Raw genomic sequence first — 20,181 nt, 5'->3', positions numbered from 1 at the left:
ATATCCAAAAATCACTGAGTTGTATTCTTTAAGTAGGTAAATTGCATGCTATGTAAATTATATCCTGATAAAAATAAAAGCTGTTAAAAGAAAAACACCATAAATAAGTAAAAAAGACAAATGAGAAACTGGAAGAAAATATTTGCAGACAAAGGGTTAATACTCCTAATATATAAAGGATTCTTAAAACTTGAGGGAAAACAGATCTAAATCCAACAGAAAAATGAGGAGGAAAAATGAACAGACAATCCACAAACATGATAAAATGTTCAAACTCATTCATATTTAAAGAAATGCAAATTAAAACAACACTGAGATACCATTTCTCATAATCAGACTGGCAAAAATTTTATAATGTGACAACACATTCTGTTAGCAAGGCTGTGGAAAAACAGGCACTATCATACATTACTGGTGGGAATAAAAAATTTGTACAATCCCTGTGGAGGGAAATTTTAAAAGACCTAAAAAAACTACATATATACTTACCTATGGATCAGTAATTCTACTTCTAGAAATCTACCTTGAAGATACCCCTCTGACGATATGAAAATACATATACACAAGGTTACTCATTAAAGCATTGTGATTGCAATTGCAATTGCAATTGCAAAAAGTTGAACAAACTATGGTACGTCCACACAATGGAATACTACACCACTATAAAAAAGAATGAAGATCTCTGTGTATCAATCTGCAGTGACTTCCAAGAAATAATAGTAAAAAAAGCAAAGCACAAAAGGGTACCTAGAGTATGCCATCCTTCATATAAGAAAGAAGGAAATATACAGGTACCTGCTCATTTGTGCAAAAGAAACACAAGAAGGATAAACCAGAAACTAAAAATAGTTACTTAGGGTGACAGAGAAAGAAGGAAAAAGGAAAGAACAAGGGGCGCCTGGGTGGCTCAGTTGGTTGGCCATCTGCCTTCGGCTCGGGTCATGATCCCAGGGTCCTGGGATCGAGCCCCGCATCAGCCTCCCTGCTCAGGGGAGAGCCTGCTTCTCCCTCTCTCTCTGCCTGTCGCTCTGCCTACTGTGTTCTCTCTCTCTGTCAAATAAATAAATAAAATCTTTAAAAAAAAAAAAAAAGAAAAAGAAAAAAGAAAGAACAAGATAGCAGGGATGAAGATAGAGTGATATTTCTCTGAATATGTTTTTTGTGTAGCTGATTCTTGGAACCATAGCAGTATTTCTTAGTCTCTTCACATACCCCCCAAATAAACAAAAAATTAAAACCAACCAAGGTGTAGGGGAAATCCAAAATGATACAAACAGTAATACATGAGCCTAACTATATCATAAATAAGATAACTACACTGAAGGACCACATGGGAGAAGAAAAGAACTAACCTGAGTGACTTTGAGAAACAGTAGCCTGACAAAACAATCATGCTAAAGACAAAAAGGATTATACTTACGTGCCATAATCAAGTCAGTAAATATACTTCTCACATGGGTATTTCTCACAGCAATTCTAGAACAACTTTGTGTGTGTTCTAGAACTGAACATATTAGCAAATAAACTGCAAATAATGAAAGTTGGGCTTCCAAGCATTAGAGAAAGAAATTATACACAAGGAAAAGGAAGACACTAAAGTGAACCCTGTGGTGTTGGACTGGAATCACAGGTATCAGTATAAACAGATATTGGGATCGAGCTATTAGTATGAAGAGATAGAGAGATAAAGAATTACAGACATGTTTGGGGGGGCAGTTAGTGTACATGCATGTATTTCATAGCTCTGTCTGCTAGAAGCATACCCATAACCCTTGGTTTCTAAATAGCATTCACCAATAAAAGGAACCAGGAGTCCTCAAAGAAGTAGTTGATTCCAGGGCTGGGGCAGGGAAAATACAAGATGAACTTGGATCACCTTGTGGTACCAGAAAGAAAGGAAGGAAAGGCTCAAAAAGACGAGGCTTGTCAAACGAACACAAGAGCCGATTTAAAGGAACCCCCTTTTCTAGGTCAAAGCTAGAAAAATGTGAACAATGGCTAATATTAGTACTGGATTTTTTTTTTGAGGTGAAATTCACACAACATACACTTAACTATTTTAAAGTATGCAGTTCAGGTGCTTTAATGGTTGCCATGAAAGAAGTTTGAGGTGGATGAGGGTTAGCTCCCACTCTACACTCTCTCTGCAAAAAAAGCAAGTTCCAGACCAGATTCTGGTATACTTAACAACATTTATTAAACAAATATTCATTAGCAAGCAGGCACAAAGCACTTTACACAAATTATTCTAGAAGGTCCATTAAGTCCCAGCTCTCTCCCTTTTTAGTTGTTCCAATCAACTACTGTAAAAAAGCTTCACTTGGGGCGCCTGGCTGGCTCAGTTGGAAGAACATGTGACTCTTGTTCTGGGAGTTGTGAGCCCCATGTTGGGTGTAGAGCCCCACGTTGGAGGTAGAGATTACTAAAAAAAATAAATAAACTTAACAAAAAAATTTTTCACTCAAAGCAGAAGTGACAATATGACAATATCCCAGAGGCATGGGTCTGTTGTCCTTGGAGTCACATCAGGCAACCAGAAATCCTCCTAAGAAGGCTAGACAGAAGATGGATTAGGAATGAAGCCTCGGGCACCATCTCCAAGGGAGGAAGTTACAGGCCTTCCTGGATTCTTATTTCCCTTTCATGCAAGTACAGTAAGTGTCTCTAAAATAGTTTAATCAATTCCATTTCTTTTGAATACTTCAATTGCACCTACTTCTTTTTTTAAAGTTCATTTATATTTTGACAATTGACAATATACAGATACAGAACATTTCCATCGTCACAAGAAGTTCTATTGACAACACTGCTCTAAAACAACAAAGTTTCAAGAAATATTATATTTCTGGGGATGGAAAATGATTCCACAAAGAGGAGGCATCCAGAGATAAATTCAAAGAGGAAGGCACTTAAGGTTCTGAGTTCCCTGCGGAGTTGATCATCCTGATCCCTTCTTCATGAAAAATACTGCCCGCCATCTAGCATAAAAGGAAGGGAGGCAGGGAGGGAGAAAGTAAAAGTGTTCTTTTGGTTTGTTTTTCCCTTCCTCCCTACTTAATGGTATTTAAAAAGAAGGGAAGTGGGAAGTGAAAAAGACAGCCAAGAAGAACTGAATCAGGTAGACTGTTCAAAGCCACTCTCTGAGGAGAGTCCCAAGCACAGATCCAGGAGATGAGGTTTCGCTTTTCACAAATCCATTAGCAGCCCCCAAATTTGGGTTTGCTGCCATGTTCTTAGTGCTTTATTGAACCTAAAGTGTTACTGTTGATGCTTGAGTGGAAAATGATTTTTTTTTCCCCTTGGCAAATCTGTGATGTAAAATGTGCATTAAATTTTAGGTATAATTTTTGTTAAGACTTGGTCTAGGGGGTCAGGTTTGCTTTAGGAAACAGAGCCCTGAGAATATAGTGTCAGGTGGAATGTTTACTGAATCTATTTAAAAAATCTGGGTCTGATTAAAGATTAAGTAATGTTTCAGGACCACTCCCATTACAGCAAGTGAGGCACGTCTGAAATGCTTAAAAAAGAAACTCAAGTGATCCTTTCTTTGATGGCTTGTTATTTATAAACCCTAGAGCCTAACTTAATCTAGAGGTCCACATTGTACATTTCCCAGTGAGCAGATAAGCATTCATTTTGCCCACCTTTTTTTTCTCAATAGCAAATGCTGACTTAAAATGAAATGAGTAAGTTGAAGGGTTGGGAGAATGGTGCCCTAAATATTTGTATCAATTTTTAGAAATCTTTTCATTGTAAAATAGAACACAAAATACAGAAAACCACATAAAACAAATATGTAACCTAGTGAATGATTATGAGACAAACATCCATATGGTTAAGAGGAAGAAATGTCCCGCCACTCTCAGAGTCTCTATCTGTGCCCTCTCCCACACACAGTCTCCTCCTCCCTCCAAAGTCACCACTGATCCCGGCTTGTAGAGTACTCACTTACTTGCATTTCTTAATGGTTTTCTATCAAAATGTGTATGCCTTTACACTATAGTTTAGCTTGCCCATTTTTAAAAAATTTAATACAACTTCTAAGTCTCTTAATTTACAGGTCCTCCAGCCCATTCCACTCATTCCCCCTACAATTCATGGGTTGAAGAACCTGGGCATTTAACCTGTAGAACTTCCCACAATCTGGTTTTTGCTAATTACATACTTTTCTTCAGTATTTCTTGCAAATTGGCAACTGCATCCCCTTGGCAAACTCTGGTGGTGGTGCATCCTTTTCTCAGGAGGCATGATTTTTGTTTTTCATGTTAGTAGCTATTAACACTCAATGCCTAGATCAACCAGTGTTGCAAAATGATGCTATCCTATCAATCTGTCTTGATTTGCAAGCTCAAAAATATATAGTAGCTCACCTACTATATGGTTATCTAATGGTACAGGAAAGACAGGATAAATGCTTAATTTTTTCCTTTTAGTTCCAGTTTTCAAGGTAATGAATTGGTTTTCTGTCAATTCTCCTAATTTGACCAATTACCAATTGACCTTTTTAATATCATTATGAATACCTGGATTTAAATATAATTTTGGGTTTCAATCCATTGTAATTCTAATCCTAATGAAACTCAAACTGTCCATCTTCGGTCAGTGGGAGCCTCTTCAAGTTGGATCCTGAGTCCTTTTGAGATGACCCCAGCAGCCTTTCATAGCTTCCTTGTTATCTGGTATCACAATGGTCTAGGATTATCCTGTACATTTCCTGCCCTAAACATAGAATCAGCCATTTCTCTGAGAAACTCATATCTTTTAATAGGTAAAAATGGTATTGTAAGGTCACAATCTGAGCCCCAAGGAGACTCATTGATACTGGGTTGGTCATTGTTTCTAGACCTTTTAGCGGATATAAACATAGACACACACACATACACACACACACATATTCAAATTCCTACAGGGGCCAGGCAGGTAACAAATGAGCGAAGGGTAATAGAAATGAAGCACAGGAACTATGCTAAACTGTGAAGAGGGTGTACCTTGTCTAAAGGAGACAGATCTCCCAATTTTCCAAAAGAAGCCAGAAATATACATTTTTAACATGAATTTTTAAAATGTTGACAACTAATTAAAATAATTAAACAGCATGGTCAAATAAAACACATCTGTGGGCCAGGTATGGTCCATGAGCTGTATACGCTCAACCTGAAAAATGTAACCTGTAGTTACATGCCAGAAGTTATATGGTTGCGAATGTATTTAAAAAATTAGGAAGAAAAGCCTAACTACAATAAGAAAGGGGAGAAATGTGTAATTATCTCCCTCCCCCAACTCTCTAAAGCACTAGGGAGAAAAGCATTTTCTAGGGGTGCCTGGGTGGTGCAGTTGGTTATCTGACTCTTGGTTTCAGCTCAGGTCATAATCTCATGGGTCGTGAGATCCAGCCCCGCATCCAGCTCCGTGCTCAGCGCCGAGTCTGTTTCAGATTCTTTTTCCCTCTCCCCCTGCCTCTCCCACTAGTGCTCTCTCTCTCTCAAATAAATAATAAATCTTAAAAAGAAAGAAAAGCATTTTCTATACAGAAACCGTTTCTTTCTCAGATATGGTGAAAAAGACAAAAAGTCAGTTACCAGGAAAAAAAATCCAAAACTCTTAAGGAGGTTGAAACCTAACAAAAGTTATTATACCTAGGTTCTTGGACTAACAGGATGAGACCCAAGAGATATATTTTACATGATAGGTATATTAGAGGCAACAAAGCTGGTGGAAAAGTTCATTGCAATTGCATGATCAAGTGCTCACACCATTTTTCACCTGTTCTAAAGAGAAAGGAAGCTAACAGAATTGCCACCGCTGCCTTGGTCCCCGCTGGAAACAGCAGAGACAACAGAATGTTGCTGGGGAAAGAGAGTAAGATGTGAAAATTCCAGATAAGGTCCCAAAGAAGGCCTGGGGAAGGACCCAATTATCAAGAAAGACCTGGTCGGGGGGGAACCTGGGTGGCTCAGTAGATTGGGCATCTGGTTCTTGATTGTCACTCAGGTCGTGATCTCGGGATCGTGGGATGGGGCCCTGCACCGGGCTCTGCTCAAAGCATGGAGTCTGCTTGGGATTCTCTCTCTCCCTCTGCCCCTCCCTTCCCGCCTCCTTGCCTCCTCGTGCCTGCGCTCTAGGCAGGCACTCTCTCTCTCTCTCTCTCAAGTAAATAAATAAACAAAACAAAACAAAAAAAAAAAAAAAGGAAAGTAAGAAAGGAAGGAAGACCTGGTTGGATTTGGCTCCTTTGGTGCAAGCTAATATCATGTGACCTGCTGCTCCAGGCTCCAGAAAGTATAGAGATCACAGGATTAACCTTTTCAGTTCAGACAAGAGAAGGTCAGATTGGGTTAAAGCAAAAACCATAAGAACACTCATGAGGTATTTCCCCCTGGTTTCTGTTACTTTCTTTCAAAGAAAATAAGAACCTCAAGCCATCTAAGGGGGTCCAAGACTTAGGAATCCCAAGCAAAAGGAAGGAGGGAACTAGAAACTTGCCTGACAGCACCATGAGCCTCCCTCTGCCAGCCCCATAGCTTCAGCTTGGAGGTCCTATGCACTTGGCATATCCTTCACTGTCGCCTCTAGGTCCTGTGCCCTAAAGTGGCTCTCTATTTTATTCTGAATGCTATCAGATCATAACATTTTAGCTTCTCTCTAATTTGAAACCAGGCCATAAGCCAAGGTCAGAGGAAGAGTAAAGTTGGGGGGAGGGGACCCGATGAACTTAAACTACCATTCTTTTTTTTTTTTTTTTTTTTGAGAGAGAGAGAGAGAGACACCAAGAGAGGGAACAGAAGCAGGGGGAGAGGGAGAGGGAGAAGCAGGCTCCCCGCCAAGCAGGGAGCCCCATATGGGGCTTGATCCCAGGACCCTGGGAACATGACCTGAGCCGAAGGCAGATACTTAACAACTGAGCCACCCAGGCGCCCCTTAAACTACCATTCTTATAAGTGACCCACCAGGAATCCAGATGCAGCATCCCCTGCCTTTGACCCTGAAGCCTTCCTGGGTCTCTTCCTGGGAAGAGAAAAACAGCTTTGCCTCTGGCACTGATCAGACATTAGCTTGTCTGCAACCTGCCTTCTGTACCCTCTAGAGATTCCACTGGAAGAATGGAGGTAGGTTTGTAGTGTCAAAGGAAGAAGTACAAACTAATTTTTATAGTTCCTTTGACTCTAGAAAATGAATTATTTTCTTTCCCCCCTCATCACCCCACATACCCTCAGACTGATGACCATGTCCTTTCTATGAACTCTTATACTCTGTTTTAATACTTGACGTGTTAAGCCTTTGCAGTAACTAATATTATATTATCCCCATTCTGAGGCACAGAGAAGGGACTGAATAAGGTGACTGATGAGCTGCTTGATTCCGTGACTCAGTTGTACTGTCCCTTGATGTCAGGAGGAAATTTGAGTTTTAAATGAAAGTGATTTTACAAAAGGCAGTATTTAGAAATTGGCTTAAAAAACCATTTAAAAAATTTTAGTCAGTTCATGTGTACAAATGAATATATTTTTAATGGTATTTATTTGATAAATAGTTGCACAAAAATTCTGGTTGTATGCATTCCTCTTAGGGTTCAGACTTTCTAAAGAATGAACTGTAAATATGAATAAAGGAAATGCAAACAGCATATTGTTATGTGGAAAAATTCTTGGATTCAACAAGAATCTAGAAAGAGAATCAAAGCAAAACTTCACAGTGCAATGATACATCTATTGGACTAGCAATCATATGTCAAATTTGAAAAGCCAGTGCTAGAAACCTGAGAGGAGATGGTTCACTGCACTTCATTTCATTTTTTTTTTTTTAAAGATTTTATTTTTGGGATGTCTGGGTGGCTCAGTTGGTTAAGCGACTGCTTTCGGCTCAGGTCATGATCCTGGAGTCATAGGATGGAGTCCCACATTGGGCTCCCTGCTCAGCAGGGAGTCTGCTTCTGCTTCTCCCTCTGACCCTCCCCCCTCTCAGGCTCACTCTCTCTATCTCTCTCTCTCAAATAAATAAATAAATAAATAAATCTTTAAAAAAAAAAAAGATTTTATTTTTAAGTAATCTCTACACCCAACACGGGGCTTGAACTTACAACCCCGAGATCAAGAATCTCACGCTCTACCGACTGAGCCAGCCAGGCGCCCCGATTCACTGCACTCTAGACGCTGATGGTGGCGCTACAAATTGGCTCAGGCTTTCTGGTGAACACTCCAGTCTTACGTAATTAGGACTATGAAACTTCTCACACCTTTGGGTCCAGTGAGTCAGCTGGAGGAATACGCCTTAAGGAAATAACTTAGAGAAAACCAAATTACTACACTATTTACACCAGAGACAACCAGGGCACATCTCAAATTCCCCACACAGGACAAAGACCAAGCTAAACCATGTATCACTGGGTACATCAACACAAAGACATATTATGAAGTCACTTAAAATGACAAGCATATAGCCTATTTCAATAAATGGAGGTATATACTCAGTTTTAGCAATAGTGCTTATAATTAAGAACAAAGGCTCTGAAATCAGACATTTCTTGGTTTGAATCGTGGCACTGTCCCCTGTATACTTTCAAGAAATGTTTCTCGTTTAAGAATGGATTTGGACCATGCAGGACCTGCAAGTGGTTTCTTGCTTTTGAGGAGATGTGTGTATTCTCAATGGCGTGGAAAAGAGAGACAGAGGGCAGGCTCTTGCATCAGGCTGGCCGAGTTCCTATCTCAGCACTGTCACTTGCCAGCCATGTCACCTTAGGCAAGTGACTACACTGCCCAACATTCCAGTTGCAATTCATGTGTCTAATACAGCTAATATTAGACGAATACATGGCTAATAATATGACCTACCCCATAAAGTTCTTATGAGCTTAAAATGAAATGATGCCTGCAGAGTGCTCAGTACAGTGCCAGACATAGTAAGTTCTCCATAAATTTCAGCAATCTGTATTCTTCAATTAATACTGATCACCTGCCATGATCTCAGCATTGCACTAGGGACACCCACTACATTTAATCCCTACAAGAACCTTACAAGGTGAGTGTTGTTATACAGAAGTTTTTTTTTTTTTTTTTAAGATTTTATTTATTTATATGAGAGAGAGAAAGTGAGAGAGAACATGAGAGGGGAGAAGGTCAGAGGGAGAAGCAGACTCCCCACTGAGTGGGGAGCCCGATGTGGGACTCGATCTTGGGACTCCAGGATCATGACCTGAGCTGAAGGCAGTCGCTCAACCAACTGAGCCACCGAGGCGCCCCTATACAGAAGTTTTTTAAAAAAATAAGCTGAGAGAGGGGCCTATGAATATTGGATGAGAGGAGGAGAATGCAAGATGGTTGGCAGATCCCAACTATAAACATGTAAAATGAAATACGCTCATACATTGGCAATGATATGCATAATTGGAATTTAATGGTCACTAGGCTCATTTTGTTTAGTTAGTCAAGTGTCTTTGTTTGTGTTTTCAAGTAGAAGCAAGTAAATGTGAGATAGGGACCCAGTCCCATTGCTTTAACTGAGCCGTGCCCTTCCTTCCCCCAGGCAATGACCAGGCCAGGTATTAAATGTCACTTGAGCGCTGGCTTCTGACCAGCAAGTGCTTACCTGGAGGAGGTAGAGGAGTCCTGGAACGAACAAGGTGAGTGGGTACAGAGACTGGTATGTTGCTAAGGCAAGAAAAATAGCACTGAGGAAGGCACTACCTGTAAAAAGAAATAAATATATGCAACAATCCAGCCTTAGCAATCAGGGTTAGACTTGGCAAGTCCCCCAAACAAGAAACTTCCCATAACTGGTCAAATAAGTTCTTATCACATGTCTCCTTGTGTACAAAATGCTATGCAAACTCACATACAGTGAGAGCTTATTGGCTTGATTTCCTGTGAAAGGAAACCTAGGAAGTCAAAACTATTTACTTTAGCAACCTGAGACACCTCAACTATGTTTCCTTTAAATTTTCAGACCAAGAAAGATTTCACAAAACTTTGGCCTAAAGATGAATAAAGGGATCAAGTCTATTAACATCTATGTCCTGTTTAACTTATCAACGAAGCCCATAATTATCGCTTAAGCGATTCAGAGCTGGGAAACCCATCCCTATTTTACAATACCCTTTCCTTATGCACTATCTTCAAGTCATATGCTTATTATTAAGGTATATTAATTTTTATTAATAATGTCCCCATTCCCTACATAAAATGGGCCACTATGATATAACAAATTTGCAATGACATGGAAAGATATCTATAACATCCTATTAATTGAAATTTATAAAAAAGATATATACTATGATCTCTTTAAAAAAAACATGCATAAGTAAATTTTTTAAAAAAGACTAAAAGACTAGGCCCAAGTTCACATGATTTTCTCTTAGTGGTTGAGTTACAGATTTTTTTTTTTTTAATTTTTGCTTCTCTGTATTTTCTAAACTTTCTATAATGAACATGCTTTGTTTTTGTCATAAGAAAAAACTGATTTCCTTTTTTTTAAAGGTTTATTTACTGGGGCAGCTGGTGGCTCAGTGGGTTAAGTTTCTGCCTTCGGCTCAGGTCATGATCCCAGGGTCCTGGAATTGAGCCCCACATGGGTCTCCCTGCTCAGTGGGGAGCCTGCTTCTCCCTCTCCCACTGCAGCTCCCCCTGCTTATGCTCTCTCTCTGTCAAATAAATAAATAAAATCTTTTTTAAAAAGGTTTTATTTTAGAGAGAGAGAGAGCGCGTGTGCATGCCCGCATAAGCAGGGGCGAGGTTAGGGGGGAAAGGGGCAGAGGGAGAGAGAGAATCTCAAGCAGACTCCCCACTGAGCACTAAGCTTGGAGCCTGTGCAACACCAGGCTCGATCTCATGACCCTAGACCACGACCTGAGCAGAAACTAAGAGTTGGATGCTCAACCGACTGAGCCATCCAGGTGCCCCAAAACTGATTTCTTTTCTTTTCTTTTCTTTTTTTTTTAAAGATTTTATTTATTTGACAGAGAGAGACACAGTGAGAGAGGGAACACAAGCAGGGGGAGTGGGAGAGGGAGAAGCAGGCTTCCCCCGGAGCAGGGAGCCCAATGTGGGGCTCGATCCCAAGACCCTGGGATCATGACCTGAGCCAAAGGCAGACGCTTAACGACTGAGCCACCCAGGCGCCCCAACTGATTTCTTTTCTAAAAAACTAAATAGCTGTTCTCTTTCAGTTGGTTTTGGACCACAGAGTACCCTAAAACCAAGGCTAGAGAACCCAAATTTGCAACAGAGGTTTCAAAGTGGGCCCAGAAATCAGGAGAGTGTGATTGATGGTCCAAGGCTGGTATCTTGTAATGATAATGTTTCATAAAATGATAGGACTCATGGTCACTCTCATTAGTGTGGGGTCAACTGTTTACTGGAAATAACATATAGCCTCTCAATGGTATTTCATTAAAGGAGGGACTAGTCATTCCACTCAGTCTGAGAGGTTTTACCTCTCTTCCAACTCCAAAAACAAACAGAAGGAGACGATCCCTAGGATTTTTTTTTGCCGACCAAAGTAGTCTCTATACTTGAAACACCTCAGAGCCACCTTGGAAGAGGAGGGTTACGAATGTGACTACTTTATAGGAGAGTGAGTGGAGAGAAAAGAACTTTGAGGGCTCCACCCCTCAAACCAAGGGAACTCAGCAGCTAGGAACAATTCCTGGTTGAAGAAAATGGAAGGCAGGCAGAAAAAGGAGCAAAAGCTGGAAGTACAAGACCAGAGACAGAATTCTCTGGGGTGGGCTGTTTCACCATGCTCATCAGTGCCAGGCATGATGTCCTATATCCAGGGTACTTGTAAACATGACTGAGCAGGGGCAGGATCATGCCCAGCCAAGCTGGCCCACCAGCAGAAGCCCCCACATCCCTGCTGAGCCGCAGATGCCTAGAACCAGGACCAGGTCAATTCTGAGCCAGGGAGATGGCAGTGGTGGGAAGGTACTGTTCTGGAGTCTAACAGCTAGGGTGGGTTCAGGGTTCCCTGACTTGGCCAAAAATCTGAACAACATTTTGTAGGAAACCAGCTAAGGGAGGGAAAAAAACTGGAAAGAACTTTTAAATTTAGCATGACTTTCTGCAGAGACTGGGGTGAGAGAAAGAAGAGGCCCTTTTAGCAGAGGAGGGAGGCTAATGTTCCAACTCCATCCATTTTTACAAATGTGGCGAAAACAAACACATGACTTTCACCCCTCTCTCTCCTAGGAGACACCAGGGAACCAAATAAACATAGCCACCTCCTGCCTTAATTGCCTGAGATCGGTAATTACTTGTCTGGAGCAGCTGACTATTTATAAGGCCCAAAAGAGAAGAAATGGCTCATAGCATAATAGAACGGACTTGTGAGTTTCAGAACACCTCCTCCGAAGATCAGGAAAAAGCAGTCTTCCTTCCTTAGATGAAATCATTCGGAAGGAAAAACCTGTTCCTTCTGCTGTTCTCTACCAGTAAGTGGTGTCAATATCTCCCTGGATACTGCAGTGATCTTTCACCTCCCCTGCCCCACGCTCCCTCCAGCAGCCATCACGGCCTGCTGGTCGACCTCTGGAACATCCACCCCTGCAGTTCCTGCTCTCATCTGTTGCTTCTCCCTCCTCAATGGTCATCCCAGTCTCCTCCCATCTAGTCCTCCAGAGAAGTACCAGAAGAATTCTTCTAAAACACAGATTACACCGTGACAAGCCCCTCTTTAGACACTTCTGATGCTTCTATTTCATCTAGTGGATTAAGTCCAAACTCCAGCAACAAACTTCGCTATCTGCGTCTTAATTCTCCAGCTTCACCTCTCACTGCTCTCCTACACACATCCCATCCTCCAGCTACTCTGGACCATTCCCTAGTTTCTGAAAACACCATGCCCTTTCATTCCTGTGTCTGTTCTCAGCCTATTCCTTCTGCCCAAGCTGTCCTTCCCTGCCCCACTTCTGGTAAAGACCCATCCTCTAGTGGCTAATTGAAATGTCACTTCCTCTATGAAGCCTAAGCAGAAAGGATAACAGTAGTGATTATAGCTAATGATGGTCACTTATTAGGTGCCAGGCTCCTATCCTCTGTATCCAGAACAACGCTGGACTCAAAAAAAAAAAAAAAAAAAGCCCTCAGTAAACATCACAAGCACCTTGTGAAGGTTCTATTTTTCTTTTTTTTTAAAGATTTTATTTGTTTATTTGACAGAGAGAGACACAGCGAGAGCAGGAACACAAGCAGGGGGAGTGGAAGAGGGAGAAGCAGGCTTCCTGCCGAGCAGGGAGCCCGATGTGGGACTCGATCCCAGGACCCTGGGATCATGACCTGAGCCGAAGGCAGACGCCTAACGACTGAGCCACCCAGGCGCCCGAAGGTTCTATTTTTCTACCCATTTTTATTCTACCCATTTTACAGGTAAAGAAACCAAGGTACAGAAACAGAAGGTTAAGTAATAATGTATCATTTTAAATAATGGAATCACTCAGATGATTCCAGTGCCCATTCACTTAATTCATTCAATAGCCTCATTTAATACCCTCACATTCAATACTGATACTCTCTCATAATAATTTGCTAATGTTGCTCTCTCTCCCCATTTGTCTGTGAATTTCTCAAGGGCAATAAATCTCTCTTCACTCTGAACCTCCAGCACCCAGCACAGTGCCTGGCACACCTGATGAATGAATGAATGAATGAATGTCATTCAGTGATATATATGAATCCCTTTGACAAATCCAAGCACATTAAAGAAAACCAGTGTTTCTTTTTTATTGAGATATAATTGACATATAGCATTGTATTCGTTTCAGGTGTATAGCATAATGATTTGATATTTGTGTATATTGCTAAATGAGCACCACAATCAGTCTAGTTGAAACCAGGTTCTTAAGGAAGGAAAACTTAGCAAGTGTTAAAACACAGGTAATGAAACATGGGCAAAGCACAGAAGAAATCTGACTTTTGAATCAACGGAGCCTACTGAATAGAAGTTGAGGACTTGTGGCAGGGGTCTGGGCACAGAGAAGGCTCTCTGTGGAGTAAATTACTGGATGGCAGAGGCCTGTGGTCCAGAGGCAGAAATGTGGTACTCCAACAGTCAGGAGCCTGGTGTGTGGGATGCTGGGCCAGGTGTGGATGCACATGCACAGTCTGAGCAAAAGTGAGGGGGAGTATGGAGACACATAAGAGACTCAGAGAGGGCTGATACATTTTGGAAAAAGCCTGAAGGGGAAAGATGAATGGATTAAGAAGACAGAGGGATGATGATATGTGCTTGGGGCAAGGTCAGGAAAGCTAAAGAAAAGTAAAAGGAGGGGCACCTGCTTGGCTCAGTCAGTAGAGCAAGCCAGGGTCGTGAGTTCAAGCCCCACCCTGGGCGTGGAGCCTACTTAAAGAAAAAAAAAGAGAGAGAGAGAGAAAAGTAAAAGGTGACTTCAAATATTTTAGATAAACTATGCGATGTGCAAACATTTCTGGAGTGCCTGCTCTACGCCAAGCCTGTGCTGGGTGCCAGGAAGACTGGTAACTGGGACAGTCGCTGTCCTCAGGGAGCTCCCAGTAACCAGTGGCAAAATACGGAGGGAGGAAAGTACGAAACTTAGCCCATCAGGGGAAGCTGACACCTAAGTTCTGAACAATGATTAGGCGAGGCCTGGCAGTCCAAGGGAACAGTGAGTACACAGGCAGGAGGGCGAGGGACAGAAGGGTGGAGGGGGCTATAATTAGCTTGACAGGCAAAAACAAGGCAAGCGTTGGGAGGAATGACTGGGAAAGGGCACAAAAGGGGCTCTTGTGGATGTTGGTAACATTCTGTTTCTTAATCTGAGTGCTGATTACTCATCATTTTGTGAAAATTCATGGAACTGTACACTAACAATTTGTGCACTTTCTGTATATATCTTATAAATACTTCAAATAAAAAGTTATAATCTACAAAGTCTCAGCACGCAGGTAGGTAGGGGTCAGGTGATAGATTGCACAATCATCCCAAAGCATTGACCGACAGGCCCAGACATGACATCTCAAATAATGCCTGAAACTGCAGCCCCATCTGGACAAGAGCTAGGGCATCGTACTCATCTAACCAGGAGGAACTATGCCAAGAGGACTGTTTTACCAAAACAAGATAGCCTACTATTTATCTGCTAGTATGGCCCAGATATTTGGATACTAGGTTTTCTGTCCAAGCCCTAGTCTCTGGCCTTATGATGGGACTATTAAAGTAAATCAGTCACATGTGTATGCCCTGGCTATAGTATCTGGGAATTTCATTATCTACCCATCTAGCTTTGAGTATGTTTTCCAACTCTCTCTTTGTATCAGGGCGGGGGCCAAATCAAGCCTTGGCAAGACCTGGGGTAACAGTGCCTCCCAGGTACTGTACCTTGAAGCCATCTGGGCCCCGGGTAGTGGCAGAGCTACAGGATAGAGCAGGAATGCAGACGAGGTGGGGCTCTGGGGGCTGGTTCAAGATACGGACTACAAGTGGAATGAGCAGAGAGAGGTCACAGACAGTGACCCCATACCAGGACAGACAGTGGGACAGACCGGAACGTGACGAAAAGGGCTGAGATCCTCTAGGACTCTCAGAAGAGGAAGCTGCACTAGGGCCTGAGCAAAAAGCAAGATTGCTGGGAAAGAGGAGCTGATGCTGGGGGCTGGCCCACCATACTACATTCCATGCCAAGTGCTCTTTTAACAGGGCAGGCACCCTCGGAGTAGACCATCCATATCAGTGATGATAATAATTAATTGAGCACATACTCTGTTCTGGCCACAGCTGTAAGCACTTTACATGTATTAAGTCCTTCCAATAACTCCATAAGGTGGGTACTATTATTATTTCCATTTTACAGAAAAGAAAACTGAAGCACAAAAAGGTTGTTTGCCCAGGGTCACAAAACTAGTGAATAATAATAATAGGATATGAACCCAGTCTCATTCCAAACCCCACACTCTTTAACTACATCACTATGCTACCTTCTTTTTTTTTTTTTTAAGATTTTATTTATTTATTTGAGAGAGAGAGAATGAGAGACAGAGCATGAGAGGGAGGAAGGTCAGAGGGAGAAGCAGACTCCCTGCCAAGCAGGGAGCCCGATGTGGGACTCGATCCCGGGACTCCAGGATCATGACCTGAGCCAGAGGCAGTCGCTTAACCAACTGAGCCACCCAGGCGCCCACCATGCTACCTTCTTGATCTCAATCCATAAAAATCATGATAAGCAGAGCAACTATTTGTTGAATGGGTTGTGCTAAGGAAGTATGCTAAGCACTTTTTATTTCTTGTTTATTCTTCCACTAATCTATGAGGCAGACATTATCTCTGTGATCAAACGGAAGCTCCCGAGGCTTTGTGATTTGCCCAGGGCTACAGAGCTGGTAACTAGAAACTAGCAAGTTTTGAAGCTGCTGTGATCTGAAAAAAACGCAGGCTGCTTTATCATGAGCAGGGCTTTCCCTAGAGAAGCCCCATATGGAAGCGATGGCTTAGGCCTAAGGATCATTGCTCTGCCATTGCTCTTCCAGGGCTGAGCTCCAGGAAGAGACCCTCTCATTTTTACCTCCAAGTCCTCCCCAGAAGGCTCAGGGAGCCCCTATCAATCCTGAGGGATCTTTTAAAAAAGAGGGCATTATTAAGAGTAACAACCAGCATCACTATTTACTGGGATCTTAGTACATCCCCCACACCATGCTGTGTTTTACATGCACCATCTTTATATTTGCTCTGCACAGTAGGGACTGTTTCAATCCCATGTTATAGATAAGGAAACTGAGGACCAGAACAGTTAACTGATTTGGTCAAGGTGATACAGCCAGGAAATACGGGAGCTGGGATTAGCTACCAGGTCTGTCCGACATCAGAGTAGCCTGAGCTCTTAATTACCCTGGACTGCCTCTGAGAGTCCTTCTTTCTCCTTGAGAAGCAAGTCCTGTCGCGCACACACACCTCTTTTGGTGAAACAAGGAGAGTTGGAAGGGTCCTTAGGTGGCAAATCTCAAGAATTCCTAGTTTGGAACATCTCATTATTGACAAACACCAATAGTGAACAAGCAGGACTCCCATTAACACGTTTGTTTCCCTTTTTATTAATTTTTAAGATTTTATTTATTTGACAGAGACACAGCGAGAGAGGGAACACAAGCAGAGGGAGTGGGAGAGGGAGGAGCAGGGAGCCTGATGCGGGGCTCAATCCCAGGACCCTGGGATCATGACCTGAGCCGAAGGCAGACGCTTAATGACTGAGCCACCCAGGCGCCCCTGTTTGTTTCCCTTTTTAAAGCCTAATGATTATTTCAGAGATGGAATATTTTAACTAGCCACTGAAAAGCAGACGACCCCTTGACCAAAAGCCCTAACCTTTGAAGTGAAACCCAAACTGTTCCACTAAAATAACATCAACCCTGACCTTAGACCTGTTTGCTGGCCAACTCCACAAAAAGGACATCACAATACAATGGCCTGGGCCTTGTCCTGGCCTGTAGCTCTTGATGTGTCCCAGGCAACCCTAGACTGCCACAAAGGAGGCCAAAGGAGAGCAAGCAGAAGGGGACAGAGCCAATGAGGACACTCTGTTCTGTGGGACACTAGCTCCATGGAAATCTGGGGAGTTGCCAAGTTTACTTCCACTGTCCCTAACTTCTTATCAATCAAGTAAATTTGTTTTTAATTATGTGCCCACTAAACAAACTTTGGGAAAAAACAGATATGAAAAGGAAACAGAAACATGAGCTTACTCTACAGAAATAAGTATGCTTTTGGAATCTATTTTCTATTTTTGTTGTTTTAATATTGTTGAGATTATATTTTATTAAAATATACAATCTTGTACTCTGCCTTAAAAAATAAGTATCCTCATAATTTGCAATTATTTTTTAAAGATTTATGTATTTATTTATTTGAAAGTGTGAGTGGAGGGAGGGGCAGAGGAAGAGGGAGAGAGAGAATCCTCAAGCAGACTCCCTGCTGAGCACAGAGCCTGACCCAGGGCTCGATCCCAGGACCACGAGATTGTGACTGAGACAAAATCAAGAGCCGGCTGCTTAACCGACTAAGTCACCCAGGCACCCCTACAATTATTTTTAAACACATGGGCAAACCATTCTTTATGTAGCAATTCCTCTCTCTATGTTGAGATCTGTTTTTTTTTCAGAGAGAGAGTGCTTGCACTTGCATGCAGGCATATGCAATTGGGGGGGGGCAGAGGGACCTCTCTGTTTTGAGGTATTTTCCATTTTTTCTAGTCATTATAAATAATCCTGCAGTTAATGGCTTTGTATCATAAAGCTTTGTCTATATTCTGCACTGTTTTTGGATAGGTTCTCAAAAGTAGAATTAATAAATCAAAAGTACAAACATTTTAAGACTATTGCTAAACTGTTTCCCAAGAGGCCTGTACTAATTTCTAAGTCAACTCCCCATGTAGGAGAATGCCTATTTGACAGCACCTTTGTCAGCACAGAGAATTATCTTCTAAAATCTTTGCCAATTTGAAAGGGAAAAAAAATAAGCCACTCCTGTGTTATTTCAATTTGCTTTTATTGATTATCTATGGACTTGAATATTTTTCCATATTTTTTAGTCACTTATATTCCTTCTGTGTGAATTCTCCCAACTGTTTTCTCCCAACTTTAAAAAAAAAAAAAATTTTTTTTTTTAAAGATTTTATTTATTTATTTGACAGAGAAAGACACAGCGAGAGAGGGAACACAAGCAGGGAGAGTGGGAGAGGGAGAAGCAGGCTTCCCGCAGAGCAGAGAGTCCAATGCGGGGCTCAATCCCAGGACCCTGGGATCATGACCTGAGCCGAAGGCAGACGCTTAACAACTGAGCCACCCAGGCGCCCCTTTAAAAAAATTTTTTTAAAGATTTTATTTATTTGAGGGGCGCCTCGGTGGCTCAGTTAGTTAAGCGACTGCCTTCAGCTCAGGTCATGATTCTGGAGTCCCGGGATCTAGTCCCACATTGGGCTCCCTGCTCAGCGGGAAGTCTGCTTCTCCCTCTGACCCTTCCCCCTCTCATGTGCTCCCTCTCTCTCATTCTCGCTCTCTCAAATAAATAAATAAAATCTTAAAAAAAAAAAAGATTTCATTTATTTGAGAAAGAGAGAGAGCAGAGCAGGGTAGGGGGTGGCGGGGAGAGGGAGAAGCAGACTCCCCACTGAGCAGGGAGCCTGATGTGGGACTTGATCCCCGGACGTTGGAATCATGACCTGAGCTGAAGGCAGATGCTTAACTGATTGAGCCACCCAGGTGCCCCCCAACTATTTTCTTCTTTAAATGAAGAGTGAATTATTCCTTTATAAATTTTATTAAAATTGAATTATGTGGTACAAATGTGAAATGTAGAAAAATGACTCACAGATTTTATAAGTGAACCAACTTTATTGTATATTCTGTCGGTAGAGATTATTAATATACTCAAAGAGTTAGAGTGATTCAGAGACCCAACTAAAATAGAATTCTTCAAATATTTTGACAGATTTTAATAGACTGCTATTTGTGATGGTCTCTGTTTACAGCTGCCAACAATGGAAAATAACTTAAATGTCCAACAAAAGGGAAGGTCTGGGACCCCACAACAAATATACCAAGGAATGGAAATAGAGGTGGGGCAGGGTGATGAAAGACATTTACTTCTCATTTTATACGTTTGAATTTTATTCTTACCAAGTACTTCAACTACTTACATGAACTGCTCCCAAAAGTTAAAACAAACAAAAAAACCCCCTAAATTTAGATTTATAGAAACTGACAAACATGTGACCAATGTCACACAATTCACATGAAATAAGTGATTAAAGTAAAACAAAATGGGGGCACCTGGGTGGCTCAGTTGGTTAAGCGTCTGCCTTCGGCTCAGGTCATGATCCCAGGGTCCTGGGATTGAGTCCTGCATCAGGCTCCCTGCTCTGCGGGGAGCCTGCTTTTCCCTATCCCTCTGCCTGCCGCTCCCCCTACTTGTGTGCTCGCTCTCTCTCTGTCAAATAAATAAAGTCTTTATTTATTTATTTATTTAAAGATTTTATTTATTTATTTGACAGAGAGAGACACAGCAAGAGCGGGAACACAAGCAGGGGGAGTGGGAGAGGGAGAAGCAGGCTTCCCACGGAGCAGGGAGCCCGATGTGGGGCTCGATCCCAGAACCCTGGGATCATGACCTGAACCAAAGGCAGACGCTTAACGACTGAGCCACGCAGGTGCCCCATCCCTATTTATTTATTTTTTTAAAGATTAT

At 41.9% G+C, this 20,181-nt stretch overlaps 1 protein-coding gene across 3 annotated transcripts in view; it reads right to left on the bottom strand.

Moving 5' to 3' along the window:
* Positions 1-20,181, bottom strand: part of PIGU (phosphatidylinositol glycan anchor biosynthesis class U) — an 86,833-nt gene that overhangs the window by 29,373 nt on the left and 37,279 nt on the right. For all 3 annotated transcript variants that reach the window (XM_081832955.1, XM_081832956.1, XM_081832957.1), the window contains one exon: positions 9,586-9,683. In XM_081832955.1, the coding sequence (XP_081689081.1) occupies positions 9,586-9,683 (98 nt within the window). The remainder of the gene's footprint in view (positions 1-9,585; positions 9,684-20,181) is intronic.

The sequence above is a fragment of the Leptonychotes weddellii genome, chromosome 10 (genome assembly GCF_054177405.1).
Source record: "Leptonychotes weddellii isolate Sample4059 chromosome 10, ASM5417740v2, whole genome shotgun sequence".
NCBI lineage: Eukaryota > Metazoa > Chordata > Mammalia > Carnivora > Phocidae > Leptonychotes > Leptonychotes weddellii.
The sequence above is the reverse complement of the archived record's forward strand: the minus strand, read 5'-3'. Positions and strand labels throughout refer to the sequence as shown.